Source organism: Centroberyx affinis, unplaced genomic scaffold (genome assembly GCF_046629955.1).
Source record: "Centroberyx affinis isolate AG114_WGS23_722 - 3 ecotype Tasmania unplaced genomic scaffold, CSIRO-AGI_Caff_v1 ptg005118l_1, whole genome shotgun sequence".
NCBI classification, from domain to species: Eukaryota; Metazoa; Chordata; class Actinopteri; order Beryciformes; family Berycidae; genus Centroberyx; species Centroberyx affinis.
The window spans coordinates 9,142-31,430 of record NW_027282536.1 but is presented as its reverse complement, the minus strand read 5'-3'; the positions used below and the strand labels follow the sequence as shown (position 1 = coordinate 31,430).

At 44.2% G+C, this 22,289-nt stretch overlaps 1 protein-coding gene across 1 annotated transcript in view; it reads right to left on the bottom strand.

The window, feature by feature from the left end:
* Positions 1-21,967, bottom strand: part of kcnd2 (potassium voltage-gated channel, Shal-related subfamily, member 2) — a 142,675-nt gene extending 120,708 nt beyond the window's left edge. The window contains exon 1 of the mRNA XM_071546081.1: positions 20,859-21,967. Coding sequence (XP_071402182.1) covers positions 20,859-21,967 — 1,109 coding nt within the window. The remainder of the gene's footprint in view (positions 1-20,858) is intronic.
* Positions 21,968-22,289: the final 322 nt, after the last annotated feature.

The window sequence follows — 22,289 nt, the reverse complement described above, 5'->3', positions numbered from 1 at the left end:
GGACATGAAGTAAAGCATTTCGGATGCATATTGTACTAATAACCCTGTTCTGGATTAATCTAAGAGTTGCCATACAGACCTTTAATAACCCGATTTAAGACATTTTCATACCCTAAAACGACCTAAATTGAGATCATTTAAGATTTCTTCAGACTTTTTAAGGAGCCGTTTTCTGTGTTTTTTTCATTGTTCTTGTTGTTTGGGTCGGAGTCTTTTTCCTGGCAGTTTCTGACAGGCACCAGACAATGAGGTGGAAGCCGGCGGCTGGCACAGACGTCGGAACCACTGACTGATAACAGCCTTATCGCTCTGGGATGGAGGGACACACACACACACACACACACACACACACACATACACAAAGACAGAAATACTGGAGATGCAGCCAGAGAGTGGGAGCAAACAGAGGAAGGGACAAGGAAAAGCAAAATAGGAAAAGTAAAGGGAAGGAAAAGGAAGTAGACAGGGTTTCTACTGTGGTCCTGATGTAAAATTCCATAATTTTTCCATGACTTTCCATAGATAAGCCGCACCTCTTCCATCATCTAACCATTTTATTCCTCCCTGGTTTGTTAATGTCGTTTTTTAGTCTGGTATGCCCTGCTATAATCCTGTAAAGTGACTCATTCGCAACATTCCCTGGTATTCCCCGACTTCCCCAGAGAATTCCCTGATATTCCCATGATATTCCAGAAATTGTATTCCCTTTACCAGCGGGGGGAAAGCGGCAGAAGAGAGAAAAAAGAGAGAGGAGAGTGGATAAGTGAGTGGATATGAGTGCAAGCTGAGGACTGCAACGACCGGAGGAACCTATTTCATTTAATTCCCCCAACCCCACCTTCTAATCCAAACACTCTGGTGGTGGTGGCAGTGGTGTGTGTGTGTGTGTGGGTGTGTGTGTGTTCTACCATCCCTCCTTCCCGTCAATCCCTGTCTTCATGGTGGATTTATATATATGCAATGGTATCTTTGGCATTCACATAAGCCTATGCTGCCCCGAACCCATTCTGGGACGCTTACATTATCACACACACACACACACACATACGCATATTTAACACATTCTCAGTCATGCAGCCACACACTCACAAAGCCATGAATGCTTGAAAAACCAGTTACACTTGCACCCATGTAGTCTGTATTATCCTATGTTGCTTATATGGCCTCTTACTGAACTCATTCAACACTGCTGCATCCATCAATTTTGTGTTTTTTTGTATGTTTTTGCTTTTAAATTTCATGAATTATAAGGCTCTGTCTGACTTTTTTATGTTACCCACATATTCATGATCTTTGAAAGTCACTTTATGGTTGAGTGAGTGGTGTTATTTTTTTTTTTTTAACACAGAACCATTGGGGTTCAATGTTTTACAAGATTTTAAAAGAACAGTTTTGCCAGACGGGATGCCAAGTCTTTGATCTCAACATCTCAGAACTTATGATTCCACTTCTCAAAATGCGTTCTTGTGTCTTCCCACGATGTGTTTGATGTAATATCCAACGGTCGAACCACCAATTCCAAAACAAAAGGACGTGAGGATGGAGGACGGATAAAGATCCAGGATGCATCGGGACGCATCAGATGGTGACATGAGCGACGAGAACGGACGGGAAGATCCAAGATCCATTGCGAGAATGACACATCACTTCCAAACAGCGCTATAATCTATAGTACAGAACAAGATGAAACAGATGGGGAAATGAACAGCTGTGCGTCTGTTCAACTCTACAGAATCCTTCTCTGTTCTCACGTTCTTGAGAAGTTTGGTCTCTCAAAGGTAACTTAGGAAACGTTCTCCAGTAGTATTGACTTGGCATTCATGGAGCTGCTATTCATCTTAGGTCAGTGGTTCTCAACGTGGGGTCCGGGGACCACCAGGGGTCCTTGAGGGCGTTCCAGGGGGTCCCCAGAAAGTTGAACGAATTGTTAAACTTCAGCATAATTTCATTTACAATAAGTTAACTCAATTAGAGCATGTAGTAGAATGATTAGTTTCACTGTTATCCCTCAAGACAGATGGGAATTCTGGACAAAGTCATATCTAATAACAAAAATATTCTCAGATTTGGCTCTGAGAGACAAAATTTCATCAAATGGGGGTCCTAATGTGGACTAAATTAGGGGTCCTTGATATGAAAAAGGTTGAGAATCACTGCCAGATTCTCAACCTTTTAGGTGTCAGATAGGCCTTTCCTGGGAAAAATCCTCTGGTGCACAGGAGGTGATGCGTTTTAGGTTTCCGGTTTGTTTGGAAACAGATAGAACTGGGTAGTCAGCATGAGCAGTGATAGCCACCATGGCTGTACAGACAAAGAAAAGAGAAACTCAAACATCAACAGAAAATCCAAGGAAAAAGACAAAGTCACAGTACTGGACACACTGTTTGATTGACAGGTGTTCTCTGGGAAGAGCAGTGCAGAAACACCACAGCGATGAGCGCTTGGCACCCAAGATGGAGACAAAAAAAAAAAAAAAAAAACAACACGGATCTCGCAGATTACCACTTTGAATTCAATCACGTCTTTGTTTGAATCGCAAACAAAACCTATATCTCATCTTATCTTCCTCTTTCAGGCGAGCCAGGAGAGGAGAGGAGGGAAAATAAACAAGCCGAAAGAAGGGACGGGAGGAAAACAGAAGCTCATAAGAGTAATTCACAGGGGGGGGAACGCTAGCGCAGCACATGTTTACTGGGCTGAAGTACTGTAATAAAGGATGCCAATCACCATTCACTGGCTGTCTGCTGCGTGGACAGAGAGAGATTTGAGCCTGACAGTAAGCATATGAAGAAGCCAATGTGGTTCTGAAGTAAAAGTGTGTGTGTGTGTGTGTGTGTGTGTGTGTGTGAGATCACTGTAATGCGTCAGTCTAACGCTCCGCAGAGGAACCAGTGATTTATACGGCTGCTAATTGATACTGGGAACCCAAAGCTCCCCATTGATTATTTGACACTGGTTTGAATGGGCCAGGTTATATGCTGCCAAGACGTACTGGGCTGTGTTTCAGAATCAAGTAGAATTAGAGTACATATATCAGTGTGTCAGTGAATTGTATTGTTGTCAGGGTGGAAAAGCCTCTGAAACAGCATTTAGACCAGTGGTTCTCAACGTGGGGTCCGGGGACCACCAGGGGACCTTGCTGGGGTTCCAGGGGGTCCCCAGCAAATTGATGAATTGTTAAACTTCAGCATTATTTAATTTACAAGAAGTTAACACAATTAGAGAATGTAGAAGAATGACTGTTTTGATCATAGTTTCACTGTTATCTCTCTACCTACAATACAGATAGTCATGGAATTCTGGATATAATGATATCTAGCAATAAAAATATTCTCAGATTTGAGTTTGAGAGACAAAATCTCATCAAATCAAGCTCTGTGGCCCTAATGTGGACTAAATTATGGGTCCATGATATAAAAAAGGTTGAGAATCACTGATTTAGACCTTCATGGGATACTAAAACTCTCCATTGAAGCCCAGATTAATGAAATTCTTTTAGTGATAGCACTCTATAAGGCAGGCTGACCCACCTCACCTATTCAATGGCAGGGAGACTCTGATATATATATACCCAGAGACTCATAATTCACATGTGATCTGTGCTTTCTACCTCTATCTATGGCTGCTTTGACACCACAGGCCAAGTGACAAAATCTTATGTTCTGATCGTATCTGATAGTGCAGTGAGGTTTTCCATAAATCATTCCATATGTGGCACAGATCAGATCTGTGTGGCGTATTGAAACTGCACACATGTGCACGGAATGTCATTCATCAAAACATAGCCCAGCTGGATTTCCCCTTTAACTCAATAGTAATATCATTTTTCAGTAGCTCAGATGTCTAAAAATAATAGGGATGGGGCAATATGTTTATCTCACGATATGATTCGATACGCGATATGAGGTTCATGACTTGATACAACCATGATATGATGTAATAAATAAAAGTTCAATGGCAACAAAGTCTGAGTCCGCGATTACATGGTACACACCTTAGACCACTGAGCCACCAGGACGCCCCGGAGCAACTCAACCTTTTAGAAAACACATGATGTCAACCACTTTTTTGTGAGCCAGCCAATCACAACGAAGAAAAGGCGGGGTTTCAGCTATGTAGGAAGCTGACAGTTTACGACATTAACATTAACATAACCTGCACCTAGAGACTGTCTTCCATTTATTTTGGTCTTGTGATCACACTCGGAGTCCGTGGCAAGGCATCTGTCGTTTTATACTGGACTCTATCTGTGATGCTTTTGTACTTTGCTTGAAGGATGTATTGTTTGGTTTTACAAATTATAGGAAAGAATTAGAAAATGCTTTTTTTTTTGTACCTTTAAAAAGGAAGCAGAGTCCTACATTAGAACATTATCTACCTCATGCAATAGAAAAGCTGTGAAAACCTTAAATTTGTGCTCCAAATTTAACATCTTAATATAATTTTTACTGCACCATTTTCAAGGGCCATATTAGTCAAAACAACCAACCTTGATCTTCATTGGGTGTCCAAGTAGGAATCTTAACCTCTACATCTTCTCAGCCTCGCTATTTTCTATGCAGCATTCTACGTGGGCAAAAAGAATAAACGCCTTGATCAGTGACATCTAGGCCAACTTTAAGCCAAATCATAATTTATGCTCTGAAAAAGATGTTCATTGAGAGGAGGCGAACCGATGACCTGAATAACGCCGTTGATGTCCCACCGCTGATTTCCATAAATGACGGCCGACAAGGGAGGAGGACGGCAAGAGTCACGACAAAATATGTGAAATATTATGTGAAATATGAAAATTTCAGATTTTTCAATGACGACGGCTATTATCAAAAAAAGTGATTTTTGTTTTGCAGGGATAACTCCACTATAACATGTGGGGTATGAGCAGCTTCTACTCACATGAATCCGAAACGCATCATATATCACCTCACATCTTAGCCTATAATAAATAAGTGTCAGATGTGGAAGCTTGATTATACTGTATGACATCTATCAGCGCAGTGTGTCTCGCTGTGTCGGGACGGGGCGAGGGCGGCGGGGGGGGGGGGGGGGGGGGTTGTGTTAGATCCTACATCAAAAATGGCAAGCTCGGTGATCTCTATCCGTCATTCTGCTGACGCCGACTGATCTGCAATCCCAGAATGCCGAGGGAAAAGCGGGGAGCGCAAAAGAGCGAGGAAGAAGAAATTCCCGGTGCAGGGCGGGCTCTCTGGGGAGTATTTATCTTTCATCTTCTTTCTCATTGAATTGTGTGTGTTTGTGCATATGTGTGTGTGTGTTTGTACCCATGCTAGTGTGTATTTGAGTGGCGGGGGGGGGGGTGGGGTAAGGGTGTGTTACCTCTCAAGGAAAGGGGATTTTTTTCTTCAGGCAGTGGTTGAAGGCAGTGAGTGTGAGTGTGTGTGTGTGTGTGTGCGTGTGACCAGCGGGCTGTAGCTGTCGAGGAGTGTATTTATCTCAGTGTAATGGCACGTCATTGATATTCACAGCTAGCTCCGGATCAATGATCCCTGGCAGCCTGGCTATTATTTCATTTCTTGTATCTAAAAGGCGTAGCGAGGATTCAGCTAAATTGTTTTGAGTCGGTTTTGGCTGACTCGTCACAAAGGCATAGGGAATGTGGAAGGGGATGTACTAAAGCCTCCCGGGAGTCAGGGAAGAGAGGGAAGAGGGAAGAACTGGAGATGGCCAAGGAAAACATTGTAATCTGTTCATATCATATAATGATTAAATGATACTGTGTAAAGAATTACGATAATGAAATAGCAATTTCAGAACTTAGAACATCAGCATTTTACTATCAGTGATCATCAAGCATATCAAATCATGCTTCTCAGTTCTCTTAATTTGCAATTTCATTGTATTTCTTTGCACAATATCGCTGAATTCACCATTAAATGATGATCTGACAGTTTAGATCATCCTTAGCACTACTTTATTAGCCATCAAAACATAGGTATAGACCAGTGATTCTCAACCTTTTTCATATCAAGGACCCCTAATTTAGTACAGACTAGGGCCACAAACCCAGATTTGGTGTGAGATTTTTTCTCTCGCACCCAAATCTGATATTTGTATTGCTAGATATGATTTTTTCCAGAATTCCATGACTATCTGTATTGTAGGTAGAGAGATGTGAAACAGTGAAACTATGCTCAAAATAGTCATTCCTCTACATTCTCTAATTGTGTTTAAAAGTTTAATAATTCATCAGTTTGCTGGGGACCCCCTGGAACCCCCTCAAGGACCCCTGGTGGTCCCCGGACCCCACGTTGAGAACCGCTGGTATAGACATATATTTTCCATCCTATCATGGTCAGTTCAGCAGATATGCAGGAAACCCTACTTACTGATAATGGTGAAAAGAAAAATGTCTGCCACAATTCTGAAAAAGGTTCCAGGTATTGGTGCTTTTATGCAAATCTGAACCATTCGGGCGATTTCTGGCCTATTTCGCCTGGAACAGTGACTGTTCCACTTGTTAGGGGAGGTACAACATTTAAGGCATCACAGCTCCGTCCACAACGACTGGAATAAAACCCTGGAGATGAGTGGGAACCAGTAGCCCTCCACAATAGCTAGTAATCTAAGAGGCCATCAAGCCAGTGTTTGCTGGAAGGGAGGGGGGGGGGGGGGTTAGGCAGCAGGCGGGCCAGTCGGCAGGCTCGCCCAGAGAGAGATGCATAACGGTACTTAGCAGAGGTGTTAGCCCTTCCACGGGATGAATGGCACGCCTGCATATGCTCCACTTCACTGAAAACTGTGTCAGCAGTGGCAGGAGCAGCTAGTTCCTAAGTAGAGCGCACACAGCGCTGCGTGTATGGCACGCCTCCCAGGACCCGGCCGCCCGCACCGGGAGTTGAAACAGGCAGGAGAGCACAGACGACCAGGCTGCTGGTACAAGGCGTCTGTCCTGAGCGAACGGGTCAAAATTACTCCAGACATGAGGATAAAAGCACAGAAACCTATTAGAGAGATGGAGTGAGCGTTCCATGTTAAACACATCCGCCCACACACTCTGACATCGCATGGTGCGCAAGCTGTGCCGGCAGTAGATTTATTCACCAAATGAAACATAAATTTCCTCTAACCAATTAACAACAGTCGGAGTCCATAAGAGAGTCCACCACTGACAGAGGTATATATATATGTGTGTGTGTGTGTGTGTGTGTGTGTGAACCTGTGGTATGGTAACATGTATATTACAATTATTGATACTAAAAATGCGCATAAACAGCATAATTTGGGGAAAATGGAAAAATCTACTTACTAGCCAATGCTTAATGCCCATGTGCAGTTTCAGATTGATTGGCCAACCCGTTGAGGAGCAAAATGGATGCAGACAGACAGAAGGACAGAGTTTTCCTCATTTTATAGTAGGATGGTGGTGTGTGCAATGTAACTCTACCCAGCAGTAGGTGCTACCAAGACCGGGCAAGGATTGTGTGAATGTTGGACGCTGAGGAGAGAGAGTCTTTTGAACATGAGGCTATGTGCCCAAAAGCAGAAAATCTTGCCACATGTCAACGTGTTCACTAATCTGCTGTCATCTGTCATTGGATAGAGCAGAGCTGAAAGCAGCTCAAGTTAGATCAACATTGAGCCTATCTTTAATGCTGCGCGAGGCACGATTTTTATGTAAAAATCCAGCTGTCTTATCAGCCTAAATCGCAAAGATAGAGAGGAGCGTCCCATCCGTACTGATTGAGATGCTGTAGATTTGTGAAATACAGTGTCTCCTGAACAGCAGTGAGCAGTGCTCTGTCCAGAGACTTGCATCACATTACAAGCTTTCTGGGTTCAAATCTTCCAAATCAGGATTTCAAAGTACAAATCTTTCAAGCAGTTACCCCTCACTACTATTTGGGGACTGCAAAAGTGCAGCTTTAACAAGAAAAAGCTCACTGGGAATCAAGGGCACCGGGCAAACGTCCTCCCATACATTGGGTCACTGCACAAGTGTGTTCTGACTTGAAATCCTGTACTGTGGGCTTCTATTAATGGAATTACTCTAGAATTCCTATACCGCGGTTCACACTTCAATGTCATTTGCCACTCTAAAATAAGTTGATTAAAAAGCTCAGCTCATCCCTGTGGAGACGTATTATGTACAAGGTTGTCTGACATTCAGATGTCTGGAAAGGAACAGGGGCGTATTATAGACAGCTTGACAGTGTGTAGAGGGCAGGGCCCAGGTAGCTAGAGGACAGTATGGTGAATGGATTGAGTCTCTCCTGGGCCATGTTGTATCTTAGGGCTGTGGGAGGCTGCAGTGTCCTTTATGGAACTGGTGTAAAACTCCTGCACATACTGACCCCCATGAGCCTTATATCAGGTGGTGGACACACTGTCAATCCACTCAATAAATTCAGGCAGTAGACAAATGAGGATGACGGAATCCCAGTTGTCAAAGTTGTTAACTTTAAAGCTTCATTATGAAAGAATATTTTTCAAAATGCGCCCATCTTATTAGCCTAAATCATGAATTGGGGCTGCAACACAGAAGAGTGTCTCATCCCTACTAATTGAGATGCCGTAGATTTGCCCTAGTTGTCCAGATGAAATTCTGGTGTCGGGTATGGACACTTCTCCACCCGCCGGAACTGATGAATCAAAACTTAAGAGTGACATCCAAACTGTCTCCTAAGCACCCCATCCAGAAAAATCTGGACTCACCAACATCTTTCTCCTGTCCCTTTGATATAAGTTGGTATAAAGCATTACACACCGGCAAACATGATAAACATGAGTTTAGCCGTTTACTGACGTTACTTTCCAGGATTTTTGGGTAGTGAAGTACTCAAAATTCAAACAGTTACCTCTCGTTGCCATTAGGGGCCGCCAATGTGCAAAAATTGCACAGTGCAGCTTTAAGTTTTAGAGTAACAGTTGCCTTCTACACGATCCTCCTTGTCAAACTTTACAAATCACTCTCTAATGGCAAGAAATATCATAGACCCCCTTTCCACCTGCTGTTAATTAACAGGTATCTTGAGTGATGGATTGTATTCGGATAGAGAAAAAACACATCAAATCCAGATGTAAACGCACCCAGGACACATTGAATATCTATATCTTGGATTAAGCATGGTGATATCTGCATGAAAAATTCCTTTTATTTGTGAGGTATGAAGTATAATCTTCAATGTCTGGGAAACCAATGGCTAATTTTGACCTCAACGTGCAACAAAGTTTTCTAGAGCACAGAGGTGCAAGGTAACGTTGCATTCAACAAATCTCTATGAAATCTCAAAAGCAGTGTACAAACACAGCAGCGGATATATATACAGTATGTTCTTTGTCTTTTTTTTTTATTCTAAGCACAATCAGACATGATCCTCTCCTAACAGACAGATACACCAAAACTTTCTAAAAGGAAAGAAGACAAAAAAAAAAAACCTTTATCCAGTTAAAGGTATGTAGAACAGGTCCTATGAAGGTGAGCCTTGCCGCCCCTGGAATAGAATTAAGACTAATCAGACAGGCAGGTAGATCTAACTGACCTCCCTCTCCCCCTCTCTATGTCCTTCCTCGGTTACACTACTTTATCTTCTCTGAGCGGAGACAAAGAAAATACATCAAGTCAAGTCTCCGGCGGGGTCCTGGCGCTTGACTTTGTGGAGGAGGAATATATAACGACGTCTCCGAAATCCTTGCGGCGACGGGCTGGAAGGCAGATCAATGGGTTGTCATGGAAAAAGAAGGGAATGAGAGTATTTACCAAACAGCGAGCCAACCAATGATGGATTGACAGTCTCGAATCGACCCTAACCCTAACCAACCATATTAAGCAAATACAGAGCCGGGGAACATCTTTTTCAGGTTCCCATTATGTGCTATATAGAGCTGGGGAACATAGGACCCTGGGAACATAGGACCTTGGGAACATAGGACCCTGGGAACATAGGACCCTGGTAACATAGGACCTTGGGAACATAGGACCCTGGGAACATAGGACCATGGGAGAGCACATATGTAGAACTGGGGAACATAGGACCCTGGGAACATAGGAATGACTCCCCAGTGAGGCACGAGAAATCTGCTCAGCTGTAGAGGGCAGGAAAAAAGGTTTTGATTGAAGCGGTAGCTGTGGGTGCTTCATCTCACAGCCAATCAAATTTTAGTAAGGGTTGACATCACTACCCACTATTGCCAAATTGGCACCCCTGGCGACGTGACTAGCGTCAGATTTTGCTAAATTTTCCCAAATCCCAATCCTAAAGCATCGTCATTTGGCAACTTCTAGCGATTTTTTTGAGCTTTTTTTTTGTAATCTGAAACATCCATGTTTTTAAATTTGATTTTGTCTCCATCTTTGGTGCTCGGCGCTCATTGCTGTGGTGTTTCTGCACTGCACTTCCCAGAGATCACCTGTCAATCAAACAGTGTGTCCAGTACTGTGACGTCTTCTTCCTTGGATTCCCTGTTGATGCAGTTTGAGTTTCTCTTTTCTTTGTCTGTTCAGCCATGGTGTCTATCGCTGCTCATGCTGACTACCCAGTTCTTCTTCTGTTTATTCCAAACAAACCGGAAACATAAAACGCATCACTTCCTGTGCAAAAGAGGTGTTTTCCCAGGAAAGAGCGACCAGACACCGGGTGTTTAGAACAGCAAATGTAAAAGCTTTCAGGAACTGGCTATGGGCTGAATCACATTGTGTTAGATCAGTCAGCAACTGAGTCCTATTTCATATAGTGTTTCCTTTATTTTGTCCACCCCCTGTATGTGTTTGTCTTGCTTGACTTGCAGCATTTGCACAGCGTTTTCTCCATCTTCCACTCCACTTGAGAGGAACTACACAGAGAGCAACAAAACATCCAGTTAGGCACTGCTCCAAATTCACCTTGACAGCCATGAGGAATGAGACCTGGCTTAGCATGGGAGCGAGCTCCACCAGATTATGATACCCACACGTAAGCAGTAAGGAGCCAGGAGTCTGCGCTCTGTCACAGACTCGGTACAATATGGCCGCCTTGGCAATAAGCCTATGGTAGAAGCCTATTGATTGGCTGCCAGTCTTCTGTCCCCCTCTTGCTATCAGTCTCTACTGCCTGATCCTGCCTGCTCCCTGCTCTAGTCAAGGTCTCAACTGTGATATAGCGCAATCAATAGTCCAAAGACAGAGGTGCTGGAGAAGTAGTGTAGTTGAAGTTAGAACACAGCTAGTTGGAAATTTACTGGGAGGCCTGCGCTGCATTTCTGCCTTCATAATGTTGCTCTCTCCCAGGCTTCATTATAGATCCTATCTAAAAGAATCACTTAGCTGCTTCCCCTTTGCTGTGATAAGGCATCAAGTACTATTATGGTTCTCACTACACTGCAGAAAAGACCATATCATCAAGTCATTTAATTTTCATTTAATTAAAAACTTCTCTTAAAAGAAGTGGAAACATCTGCCAGTGGGTTGGGTAATTTCCCTCGGCTCCAATGCAAATGAAGAAGAATTTGCAAGGATTTTACAAGTGACAGATCTTGAAATAAGGCAGATCACTCCACCAGTTGACTCCACTTCTTGAATTTGCATTGGAAACAATTAAAACGATCTCACCCAATTAACAGATTTGTTGGTAAAACTTTGTTTGAAGTACATTATTACAATGCACTAACAATGCCTTGAACACTAGTTCAAGTAATGTACTACTGATTTCTCAACAGATTTTAGTACTCTCAAAACTATCACTCATTCTCTCTCCACCTCTTGTTCTCTCTGCGGTTCCTCTACCTGTTACCATCTATCATGCTGTCTCCATTATTATCCTCCTCTCCATCCTTTGGGAAGGCCTCATTCCACCCCAATATGCAAGTCCTACTTCACCTAATAAGACTCTTCGTCAACCCCTTTTTCCTCTCTCCCCTAATTGTCTTGCTTGCGAAAAAATATCCCAAGTCTCGCAGTAAGCCGTTATGAGTATCATTAAAATGGTCATTTCCAAATTAAACAGGACCAGCAGTATGGGCCTAGTGGAGTATCACTCCAGAGATTTGGCCTCTCTCGCCTGCAGTGTTCTGCTGAACCTCTTCACTGAGAGACAGAAACCATCTTTTCTGCTCCACTGCACCTCTAGGTGGCTTCATTAAAGAGCCTATTTAAAATAATCACTTAGCTGTGGCGTATAGCAGCGAGCGAGTATGTGTGCGTGCGTGCGGACATGCGTGTACGTGGACGGGCACGTGCGTGTGCATAGACGTGTGTACGAGTGTGTTCTGCGCCGATCCGAACCCATGCAGCAAACGCATTAATTAAATTAGCGCCATGCCAAAAGCGGCATTAATAGCATATCTTCCCACAGAGCGAAAGACTCGGAGAGGAAAAAGACAGGGGTGAGAGACAGAAAAAGGGAGAAGGAAAGCAATTAAGAAAGGAGATGGGATGCCGAGAGGGGCTGAGGGTGTATAGATCATGAACGTATGGAAACAGTAACCCCAAAAGATTTGCATCTGGTATTGCTTGTATGCTGGGAAATCAATGCCCTTAACAGCAATATGAGCAGGCATCTCAATTTCAAATATGTGTTTGGGAGGGGTGGGCGCTCACTTATCTTTGATCGATTTGCTTCCCTGCGGGGCTTTGAAATCGCCTCCTTGAACTGCAAACCCTCTGCATAATAGCCTTCTTACAGTAAAGTTAGAGAGAAATTGCCTTTATTTCCCACTTCCCTTAGAATTTAAGTGGGAAGCAAAATAAAGCCGTGTGTTTTACTCGCACTGCGCCAAGCCTGCTGGTTAACTCCTCTATTGTCTTGTTTGCAGTTCATTTGAATGCAAAACATCTGAATGTGTGTGTTTGGAGTATGAAATTAACTTTTTTTTTTTATTTATTTAGGGGCATTTTGGTCCTTTTTTTGGCCGATTTAACTATAAAGTAATACATTCTCATTGCATATTGGCAAATCAACACTCAGTGCCATTTGTTTCCACTTCTTCCCCGCTGCTACAAACTGGCAGCAGGCCAGACAGAAGAGGATGGTGCTGTTTTCCCCCCTCTGTCACCAGCCTGTCCATCTTCCACCCCTCCGTTGTTGCATTTTTTTTTGTTTTTATTTTTTGTTGACGCAGTGGTTTGCGCGGTGCCAACATTTTCATTTTCTACTGCTTCAGGCTTCATACTCGGTTGTTTTCTGATCAAAAATCGGGCATTTTTCTCACCAGAACACACTGGAAAGAACCACATTTTTTGCCTTTTTTTCTGTTTTATTTGTTGATTTTTTGCTGCCATCCAGCGAGGAAGAGGTTAAAATAGCATGGTGAAATTATCTCCTCATCCCGCTCTCCTAAAACCAGTTCTCTTCTCTAATGGGTGAGCAGCTAAGCAACCAGTGCATGTCATCTGAGCCTTTGATTTGATCTCTTCATTAATTCATGCCCTCTTCATGGATATTAAAAGCCCTAGAGGGAGCGACGGAGAGGAGGAGGTGTTTGTGTGTGTGTGTGCACGCGTGTGTGACAGAAAGAAAGAAAGAAAGAAAGAAAGAAGGGAAGAAAGAAGGAAAGAAAGAAAGAGGGAGAAAGAGAAAGAAAGAAAAAGGACAGATAAAGGGAGGTGAGTTGAATAGAGAGCTTTGCTTCACTGCAGTAGGTGGTCTGGATCAGAGGAAGACAAGCAGCGGGTCGGCTCAGCACGCGCACACACACACACACACACACACACACACACACACACACTGACACAAAGACACATATAAAGGTTACTACAATATCAGATATGGGCTACATTGTTAGAAATGTGCTATATAAATAAAATTTGATTGATTTATTGAAACCAATAGATACAGACATTTAGTTCCTCCATTCCTATACATTAACATATAATCCCACTAATAGATTCAATAGGACAGCTGTATGGGACTTTACAGGAAATCAGATATGAGGTTAATTTCCAAGTCCCGTGTTGTGACTCGTGAGGTCACATGGCTAAATGGGAGACGGGAGGATTGTGTGTGTGTGTGTGTGTGTGTGTGTGTGCTAGTCATCGTGTCATGGCAGTGTCATACCATTTGACCTCCTGTAGATCACCATGACACTCCCATCTCCACGATTCCACTAATTTCCAGGACAAACCGCGCACATGGCATGGGAGCGGGATCGTTACTTCCCCTTTGGCGAGATAAGACATCGAGTCTTATCCGAGTGATGTCTCCATAAGACGTCACTACAACTGCAAGTCATTTCATGTATTATTGATAATAATTATTTAATATTTAATAAAGGATTCCTCTTAGAACCAGTGACTATACATCTGGGACATTTTCGCTTGGTTCTAATGCAAATCGACTTCAAGAATTTTGCGAGACTTTTCTTGAAACAAGCGCATTGGAAGCAATTAAAATTATCTCATCCTATTAGCAGTTTTTTTTTTTTTTGGTAGCACTTTACTTGAAGTGCATTGTGCTGCATTACAAGCAGATTATAAGCCCATTAGAAGCAGAGATAAACTCCAGGAAATGACATTCAATTTAATGTCATATCATTACCCATACAATTGCCCTTTCATCCCCGTTTTGCACATTGTTTATTAAATTACGCTCTGATCATAACAATTATCATCCGCTCACAAGGTGTTTATAATGTGTTTATGATACCTTAAGTCAGTGATTCTCAACTTTTTCCATATCAAGGACCCCTAATTTAGTCCACATTAGGGCCACGGACCCCCATTTGATGAGATTTTGTCTCTCAGATCCAAATCTGAAAATATTTTTATTGTTAGATATGATTTTGAATCCAGAATCCCATGACTATCTGCAATGTAGGTGGAGAGATGTCGGTGAAACTATGAGCAACATAGTCATTCTTATACATTCTGTAATTGTGTTAACAATTAATTTCATCAGTTTGCTGGGGACCCCCTGTAACCCCCTCAAGGACCCCTGGTGGTCCCCGGACCGCACGTTGAGAACCACTGCCTTAAATGTCTTTTGAATGTGACTTCAAGAAACGTTCTTGTTTTTTTCTCCAATTTTAAGACTTCCCAATAGATTTTAAGTCTTTTTTCCGACAGTCAGACATGTTTTCCAGCGTAGCATGTTGTTGTTCTGTGGCTGAGGATCAGGGAATGAAATTAAATTGGCAACAAACGAAAGCCTTCGTCGCCAAACTTTTCAGGGCATGGATTGTTTTTTTCACAGCTCCAAACAATTCGAGCTGGAAATCGGTAGTGTTCACTTTGAAAAGCATCTGCTGCCACAGAAGCAACAGACAGGATTACATCCCTTCAGGCTAGGAAAGTCCAGACCTTTCCTCTCTCTCTCTCTCTCTCTCTCCCTCCCTCCCTCTCTCCCCGTCTGCCTCTCTGTCTTTGTCTCTCTCCCTCTGTCTCTCTAACCCATTTAGCTGGCTTGATCAGGTTGGCGCGAGCAGTAGGAGGGAGGTCATGCAAGTAAATAATACATGTCTGTTATTCCATGTCTGCTGCAGGCGGCCGCTGCACTGCCGGCCTCTCTAGTCACAGTCCTGCATCACAGTCTGTAATGAGGGTAACCCGAGAATCACATACCCCCACCTGGCTGTGCACACACTAATCTCACACATACACACATACACACACACACACACACGCATACAGTTCTATCATTACTGCATGACCGTCCCCCCTACACACCTCACCACCAACCTTTGCAACATCAATTCAGCGCTACAGGTTCTCTTCTCCATCTTTATCCCCCTTAAGGCATCATTCTGGCAATTTTCAACCTGGATTCCCATCATTTTCCATCATTCTGATTGATTCTGACCAAAATCTAATTTCACCATAGAGCTACCTGGGTGTGTCTTTACAAAGTGAGCAAGCAATATGTAGAAAAAGACATGCTTTGGCTTAAATTTTGGAGAATCCATTGGTGTGGTAGGATTGAACTGGAGAGCCACACCCTGGCAAGCAAAGGTGTATGTAGATTGATATATAAAACTAGTGTTACTTCAACACATGAGGACCTCAGAAAGACCTAACAGTTATCAAATTAGCTAGAACTCTCGCTAACAGCAACTACAACTGCTTGAATTTAGCAGGGAAGTTAGCTTGCTTACTAGGTATTAGCTTCTAGCTAGCTAGCTAAGCAAGATTCCCGTAGCTAGCGGTTATGGGCCAAATATACAGTATTACCTTAAAACATGAACCTATATCAATCCAGATTGTTTAGATCCTTCTAATATGATTTTCAGTGGGGAATCTGTAAAATAATGAATCCCAACATTTGTATGGCGTGCATCTTAGCTCACAACCGTAGGATATAACGGAATTGTATCCAATTCCGGACACTGTATCCAATTCCGGCCACTCAGTCACTCGCGTAATTTCCGCTGTTTACCAGCATTTTTATACGGAGTTCCCAACCGAAAGCTAAGTGACGTAAATTCATACACATTTCAGAAGCTAGGTATCAAATTTCATAAATATCTATACACGTTTAAGCATATAAAACACTAAGTTACGAACTTAGTCAAAAACAAGAAGCGGGAAGCCTTAAATCCCACTTTGGGCGACAGTTACTTCATGTAGAGAATCGGTATTGGCTGATAAATGGAAAAATAAGAGCTTTGAGTACATAGCCTGCACTTCTTACAAGTATCTGTAACATTGTGAAGGTACAGGAAGGGTTAATAAAGGGTTAATATCCAGTATATGAATACACCGACACGGACAAAAGTAAGTTTCCAGAATTGGATACGAATTTTGAATCTCAAAAATAGGTGCGCTATCATCCATTTGCAGGGACTGGAAGAAAATCAATTACAAGTTAAGGTAAAAGCGATATTAAACTTTAAAAAAGATAGGAGGAGGATTGTTAATTAATTAGAAACTTCAGCGAAAACAATACAGGATGAAATATATTGGTATATGATTGTGATTTTTTTGGTCATATGCTGTCCGGAATTGGATGCCCTGATGTTACTGTAGCTGGGCTATGCTTGCTCTTGAGCTTCCCACCCCGAGTGTGACGAAAGTTCAAAATGGCCGCCTGCGAGAGTAAGGTCCATTGAGGAGAGTTCGGTCAGAATTGATCGGTATCATGAAAAATAATGGGAAATTAGGGTCGAGGTCGAAAATGGAAGGAGTCATGATTTAACCACCATCACCCAGGGATCCATTAACCTCTCCACAGTATTAGCCAAACAATCTTCACAGACATTATAGAGAAAGAGCTGTTATTTCAGAGCCAATGACACTCTACCATAAGTGACAGCGGGCAGTAAAAGTGACCCACGAATGGTCCTACACTGACTGGATATTCAGGGCTGAGATGACTGACTTTTCCATTACTGGTGAAGAAAACTGAAAATGTCCAGGGTAAACAGACTGTAGAGGGTGGCTGTCAGTGCTCACCTCAATTTACAGTGTGCTACCTTCAAAAAAAAAAGTCTACTTTTCAATTCTCTTTTTTTCCCCACTGGACCTGCTCGTCTTCGTTTTTTTTCTTCCTCTCCGCCAGTCTATTAGCCTCTCTCCTTTTCTTCTCTATTCCTCAGCTTTAACACTGACAACTGCCGCAGTAGTGGATGCCTTTGACGCTGAATAAGCCAATTAGGGAAGGAGTGATTTAATTGGCCCCGCTCGATCCGACTAAATCCACAAATGAGTCAATTAGAAGGGGCCAATGGGGGGCCGGGAGGGGCAGGGCAGGAGGGTTAGTCGGTAACATGGGTTTTACTTGTTCGGGCTCTCCGCACAGCCACAATGCGAAGGCACGGACACGGTGATGTACAAAGAGAGAGAAAGCCACACACTTACATACACACACAAAACCTGTCTCTCTCTCCCCGGATGGGGCTAACCAAAGCGCAGCAGGGGTCTGGCTGAGTGCTGAGCTAACCGGATCAGGGGCAGAATAGCGGGGAACAGGCTGGAATTAAAGCCTAATCAGTAGATACAGAGCTGGCTAACAGTGTTGGGACACAGTGTGTGTGTGTTCAGTACGATATGGACCCCCTCACGCCCAGAAATAGATACACACACACACACGCAGACCGAGCTTCTTGCATGACAAAAGTTAAATTTGACTGCTATGGGTTTTTGAAAGCTGATGCTGTTACTGATATCTGTATTGAATCTGCCAGTAGGCAAAATTTTGTTAAAATTTTGATTGCATGTATTCAGCGTTTCCCATATAATCTTATTCTTCTCAGGGTGGAAAGTCCTCTGAAACAGCATTAGACCATTATGGGACACTAAAACTCTCCACTGATACCCCGGCTAATGAAATTCTTTGAGGCTTAGGCAAGGGTGACCCATGAAACCACTTCAATGTTAGGGAAGCTCTGGGATAGGCTACTACCTTTGAATGAAGACTTAATTCACTAAAAAAAAAGGAATAATTCAATGAAAAAATACACCTCCATCATATCAGAGGTGGACAGCATGACTGGCTGCTATCTGATATTTAATAAAAGGCCAATATTGGCCCAATAGACAGACTCATATACCAGTCTAACCTAGTCAAAACATCAATATGAAGCCTACCTTTATTGTAGTATTCTATCATCTGCATTCAAAAAGCATCACTAAGCGCCCTAACTGTTCACTGTTGTCCTTGTGTATGACATTATCTAAGGTATTACAAGGTGTATTTCATGAAAACAGAGTGCATAGAACCAGGTGCTTGTTTGTTTACACTGCAACAAAGAGTCATTTAGGTTCAGTTAACACCTGTCAAGCCCAGGGCAATGGGAGAATAATAAAGCCTTTGGTGTGGTCACACTCACTCGCTCGCTCTCTCCCTCTCTCTCTCTCTCTCTCTCTCTCTCGCACACACACACACACTCATCTGCCTCTTCATAAGCGTCCAGCGGAGGTATTATCCTGATAGCAGAGTGAAGCCACAACACAAATTGGAAAGAATAAGCTGTTACAATACCCTCTGTCAGCCGCTCGCAGCTCACACTGTAGGCTTACACCTGCGGCATAGCCAATCAGTAACAAAACACGAGTGTGTGTGCAAACCTTATCAGAACTGACGCTAAGTAAGCATTTCATTATTTCCTCCAATCCGGCTTCTTTTGTTGTGAGAGACGAGTGTAAAAACGCTTCAAATGCACAGAGACAAAAGGCAACGTTCCCAAGAATTAGACAAATCAGCAGCTGAGGAATTGTAATTTACACATTTCGATTGGTTTTGCTTTTTGCATTCCCAGTTCAGCACCTTGGACAGCGCAAGACCCATTGAAAAGAACACTGTACTTACTATGAAGGTGGATTTCCTCCACTAGAACATCATTCATTCATTTTTCACGGTATTTGCCGTTGCTGATGCGTTTATAGGTCTTTGCCCCGTTCTCAACCTTTGTCCCTGCTGACCACCGTGCACTCTCTCTGACCTTTAGCCAATCATATCGAATCAAATCAGTGGCTCTGTATCAAACAGGCTCCTGATTGGCTGCCTTTTATGCTGCTCTATACGAAGCGGTAGCACATACATTTCTGTTTCTCCGCTGCCTGGATGGTAGCCGAACGTAAGTTTCACTACCAGGAAAAAAAACTCTAAATCTGCTCTTGTTTCTTTATTGAGCACCCGATTCCACGTACACAATAGCACTGAAAAAGGTAGGGTGGCATATTTCTATGAAAAATAGAAATTAATTATTTTGGCCTCTAAAAGTTGTTCTTGGCAGGACATTTCTTTTAGTTTACCAGCTCTTGCTCCCACGTGTCTAGCCACACAGGTAGCATGAACCAGGCCTAAGAATACTGTCATCCATGGCACTTCATATCGCTCTATTCATGTGAAAACCTTGGAACTCCAATTTTGCTCTTTTGTCATGTTTTAGCTACAAGCCTTAATTGGATAAAGCCAAAAATGCATGGTCGTCCAGCTAAAAGCAACGCTGTTTATCTTAGTTCCTGAAAACTTGACATTTTAGAGATACAGGGTTTTCATCCAACAGCAATAATCCACTCCCAAGCTCTATTTCAGCACCATGGACAGCAGCAGAACTGTACGACCCCCTAATGCTTCCCTTTCAACAGCATGGAACAGCGCAAGACACTGAGAAGCAAAATAGCCAGAAGCATCGTGGAAGCTTCATGGGGGGGAGGAAGCGGGCTGGGGGGGGGGGGGGGGGGGGGGGGATGAATGTAAACTGATGGGAGATATTTGACTCCCCGCTGCTCCGTGTGATCCACCGGTGTAATTTCTCTTCCCTCCGTTAGAAGCTACGGTATCCGTCTGACTGTCGGTGCCTGAACCGGGTCAGATGTAACCAGAATAGTGAACAGTTTCCTCTGCTCTGCTAAGAGTGCTCTAAGCCTCCCACTGAGGGTGCTCAATGCAAATGGAGGCTGCAAGATAGGCCATTATAGCTAGACTCACTTCACACACACGCTCTCTAGGAAAGACGGAGAGAAGCTTGAGCATAGGCACACACACTAACACACACACACACATATAGGCATAGATTTGACAGTGGGACAATGTTAGAAATGAATTGCCCCCTGCCTAAAACACACAGAGAGTATCTTTATTTGCTTTGCATTTTTACAAGCGAGGTTGACTTTTACCAAAAGCACATTGGACACAAGCGCAAACATTCCTTCCTCTTTAAAAAATTGAGTCCTCCTCCCAGTTGTTGGAAGCTCCTGAGGCATTTCTACAACAAATTAAACTGATGTTTCATACCTTGATTAATATTTTCCCTCCAGATCAGGGTTCAGTTAAGCAATGTGTTCACACTGATCAATAATTCTCCTCACTCTCTCTCATCTTGCTGATGAAGAGAGGGAAAACAGGCTCCCATAGTATGTCAGTGTGATTTGCTGCCCATGGTTTGACCCAGAGTGCCCCCCCCCCCTTCCCCTTCCCCTTCCCCTTCCCCAAAACGGAAACGCACGCACACACACACACACACACACGCACACAGACACCTCCACCTACCCCAGGGTTGTCATGGTGACGATGGTGTACCAGAAGGCCGCCGGGATGCTGGTGAACTTGCTGGCCGAGGAGCCCTTCTCAGCGTAGAACATGACGGTGGCGAAGATGATGATGGCCATGGTGAGGGAGAAGAGGAGGAAGCCCAGCTCCGAGGCGCAGCTCTTCAGCGTGTAACCCAGGATGCGCAGGCCCGCCGAGTGCCGGGAGAATTTGAAAATCCGAAACACTCTGAAGACCCGCAGCGTGACGAAGGCCCCGCTCACGTCCTCGTTGTCCGTCATCACCAGGCCGATGTAGTAGGGCATGATGGCCACCACGTCGATGATGCTCATGACGCTCTTGACGAACTTGTAGCGGCTGGGCGCGGCCAGGAGGCGCAGCAGGTACTCCACGGTGAAGATCATGACGCAGGCCGTGTCCAGGCAGAAGAAGGCCAGGGCGTAGCGCTCCCCGCACGACACCTCCTTCACCCGGTTCGGGGCGGCCCCGCACGGCACCGTCTCCACCACGTTGGCCAGCACCGACACCGCGATGAAGAAGCCGGTGACATAGTAGAAGACCAGGGCCATGGTGCTGGTGTGCGGGTTCTCGAACGCCCGCCACATGGACTCCCGGAAGGTCATGTCCGGCACGACCATCTCGTTGGTCTGGTCCATCTCCTCGTCGTCCTGGATCCTCTCCTGGTTCTCCCGCCGCCGGTCTTTGTATTCTTCATAGCAGCAGTCCCCTATGATCTCCGGGATGATCCCGAAAAACGCCAGCTCCTCGTCGTACGCGGAGATGCACTCGTGGCGGGGGTAGTGGAGTTTCCCGGTGCGGTAGAAGTTGAGGATGTGCCTGAAGATGTCCGGGTCGCGGTCGAAAAAGTATTCGTTGCTCTCCTCGTGGAAGAAGAAATCTCTCTCCGTGCTGCCCAGCAGGGTGTCCGGGTAGCGCTCCAAAGTATTCCGCCAAGTCTGAAACTTTGTGCCGCTCACGTTGAGCACGATGAGGCCGTCCTGCGTTCGCCGCTTTTCCTTCGGCGGCACCGGCATGGGCGCGCTGGCCACCGGCATCCATCCTATCGCCGCCGCCCGGGCGAACGGCAGCCACGCCGCCACTGCTGCCATGCTGAGGCGCTCGGTGGAGGAGCTCGAGCTCGGTCCCGCTGCGGAGCACTGGGCGCTCGGTGAGGCGATCACGGCACGACGGAGCAGCGAGATGGCATCTGGAGAGAAAAAGTAGCGGCAGAAACCCTGAGCATACAGGCAACAGATGAATTACAGCGGCTACAATTTCAGCTGACTTTCTCCGAAACACCAGAGACAAGTTTACGCATGCAAGCGCCTGCCGTTATGGATTTATTGTGAATACATTGTTTCACCCATTGGCACTGCGACTCAACTAATCAAAAGTACTTCAACCCAAAAGCCATATAGTGCATACACACAT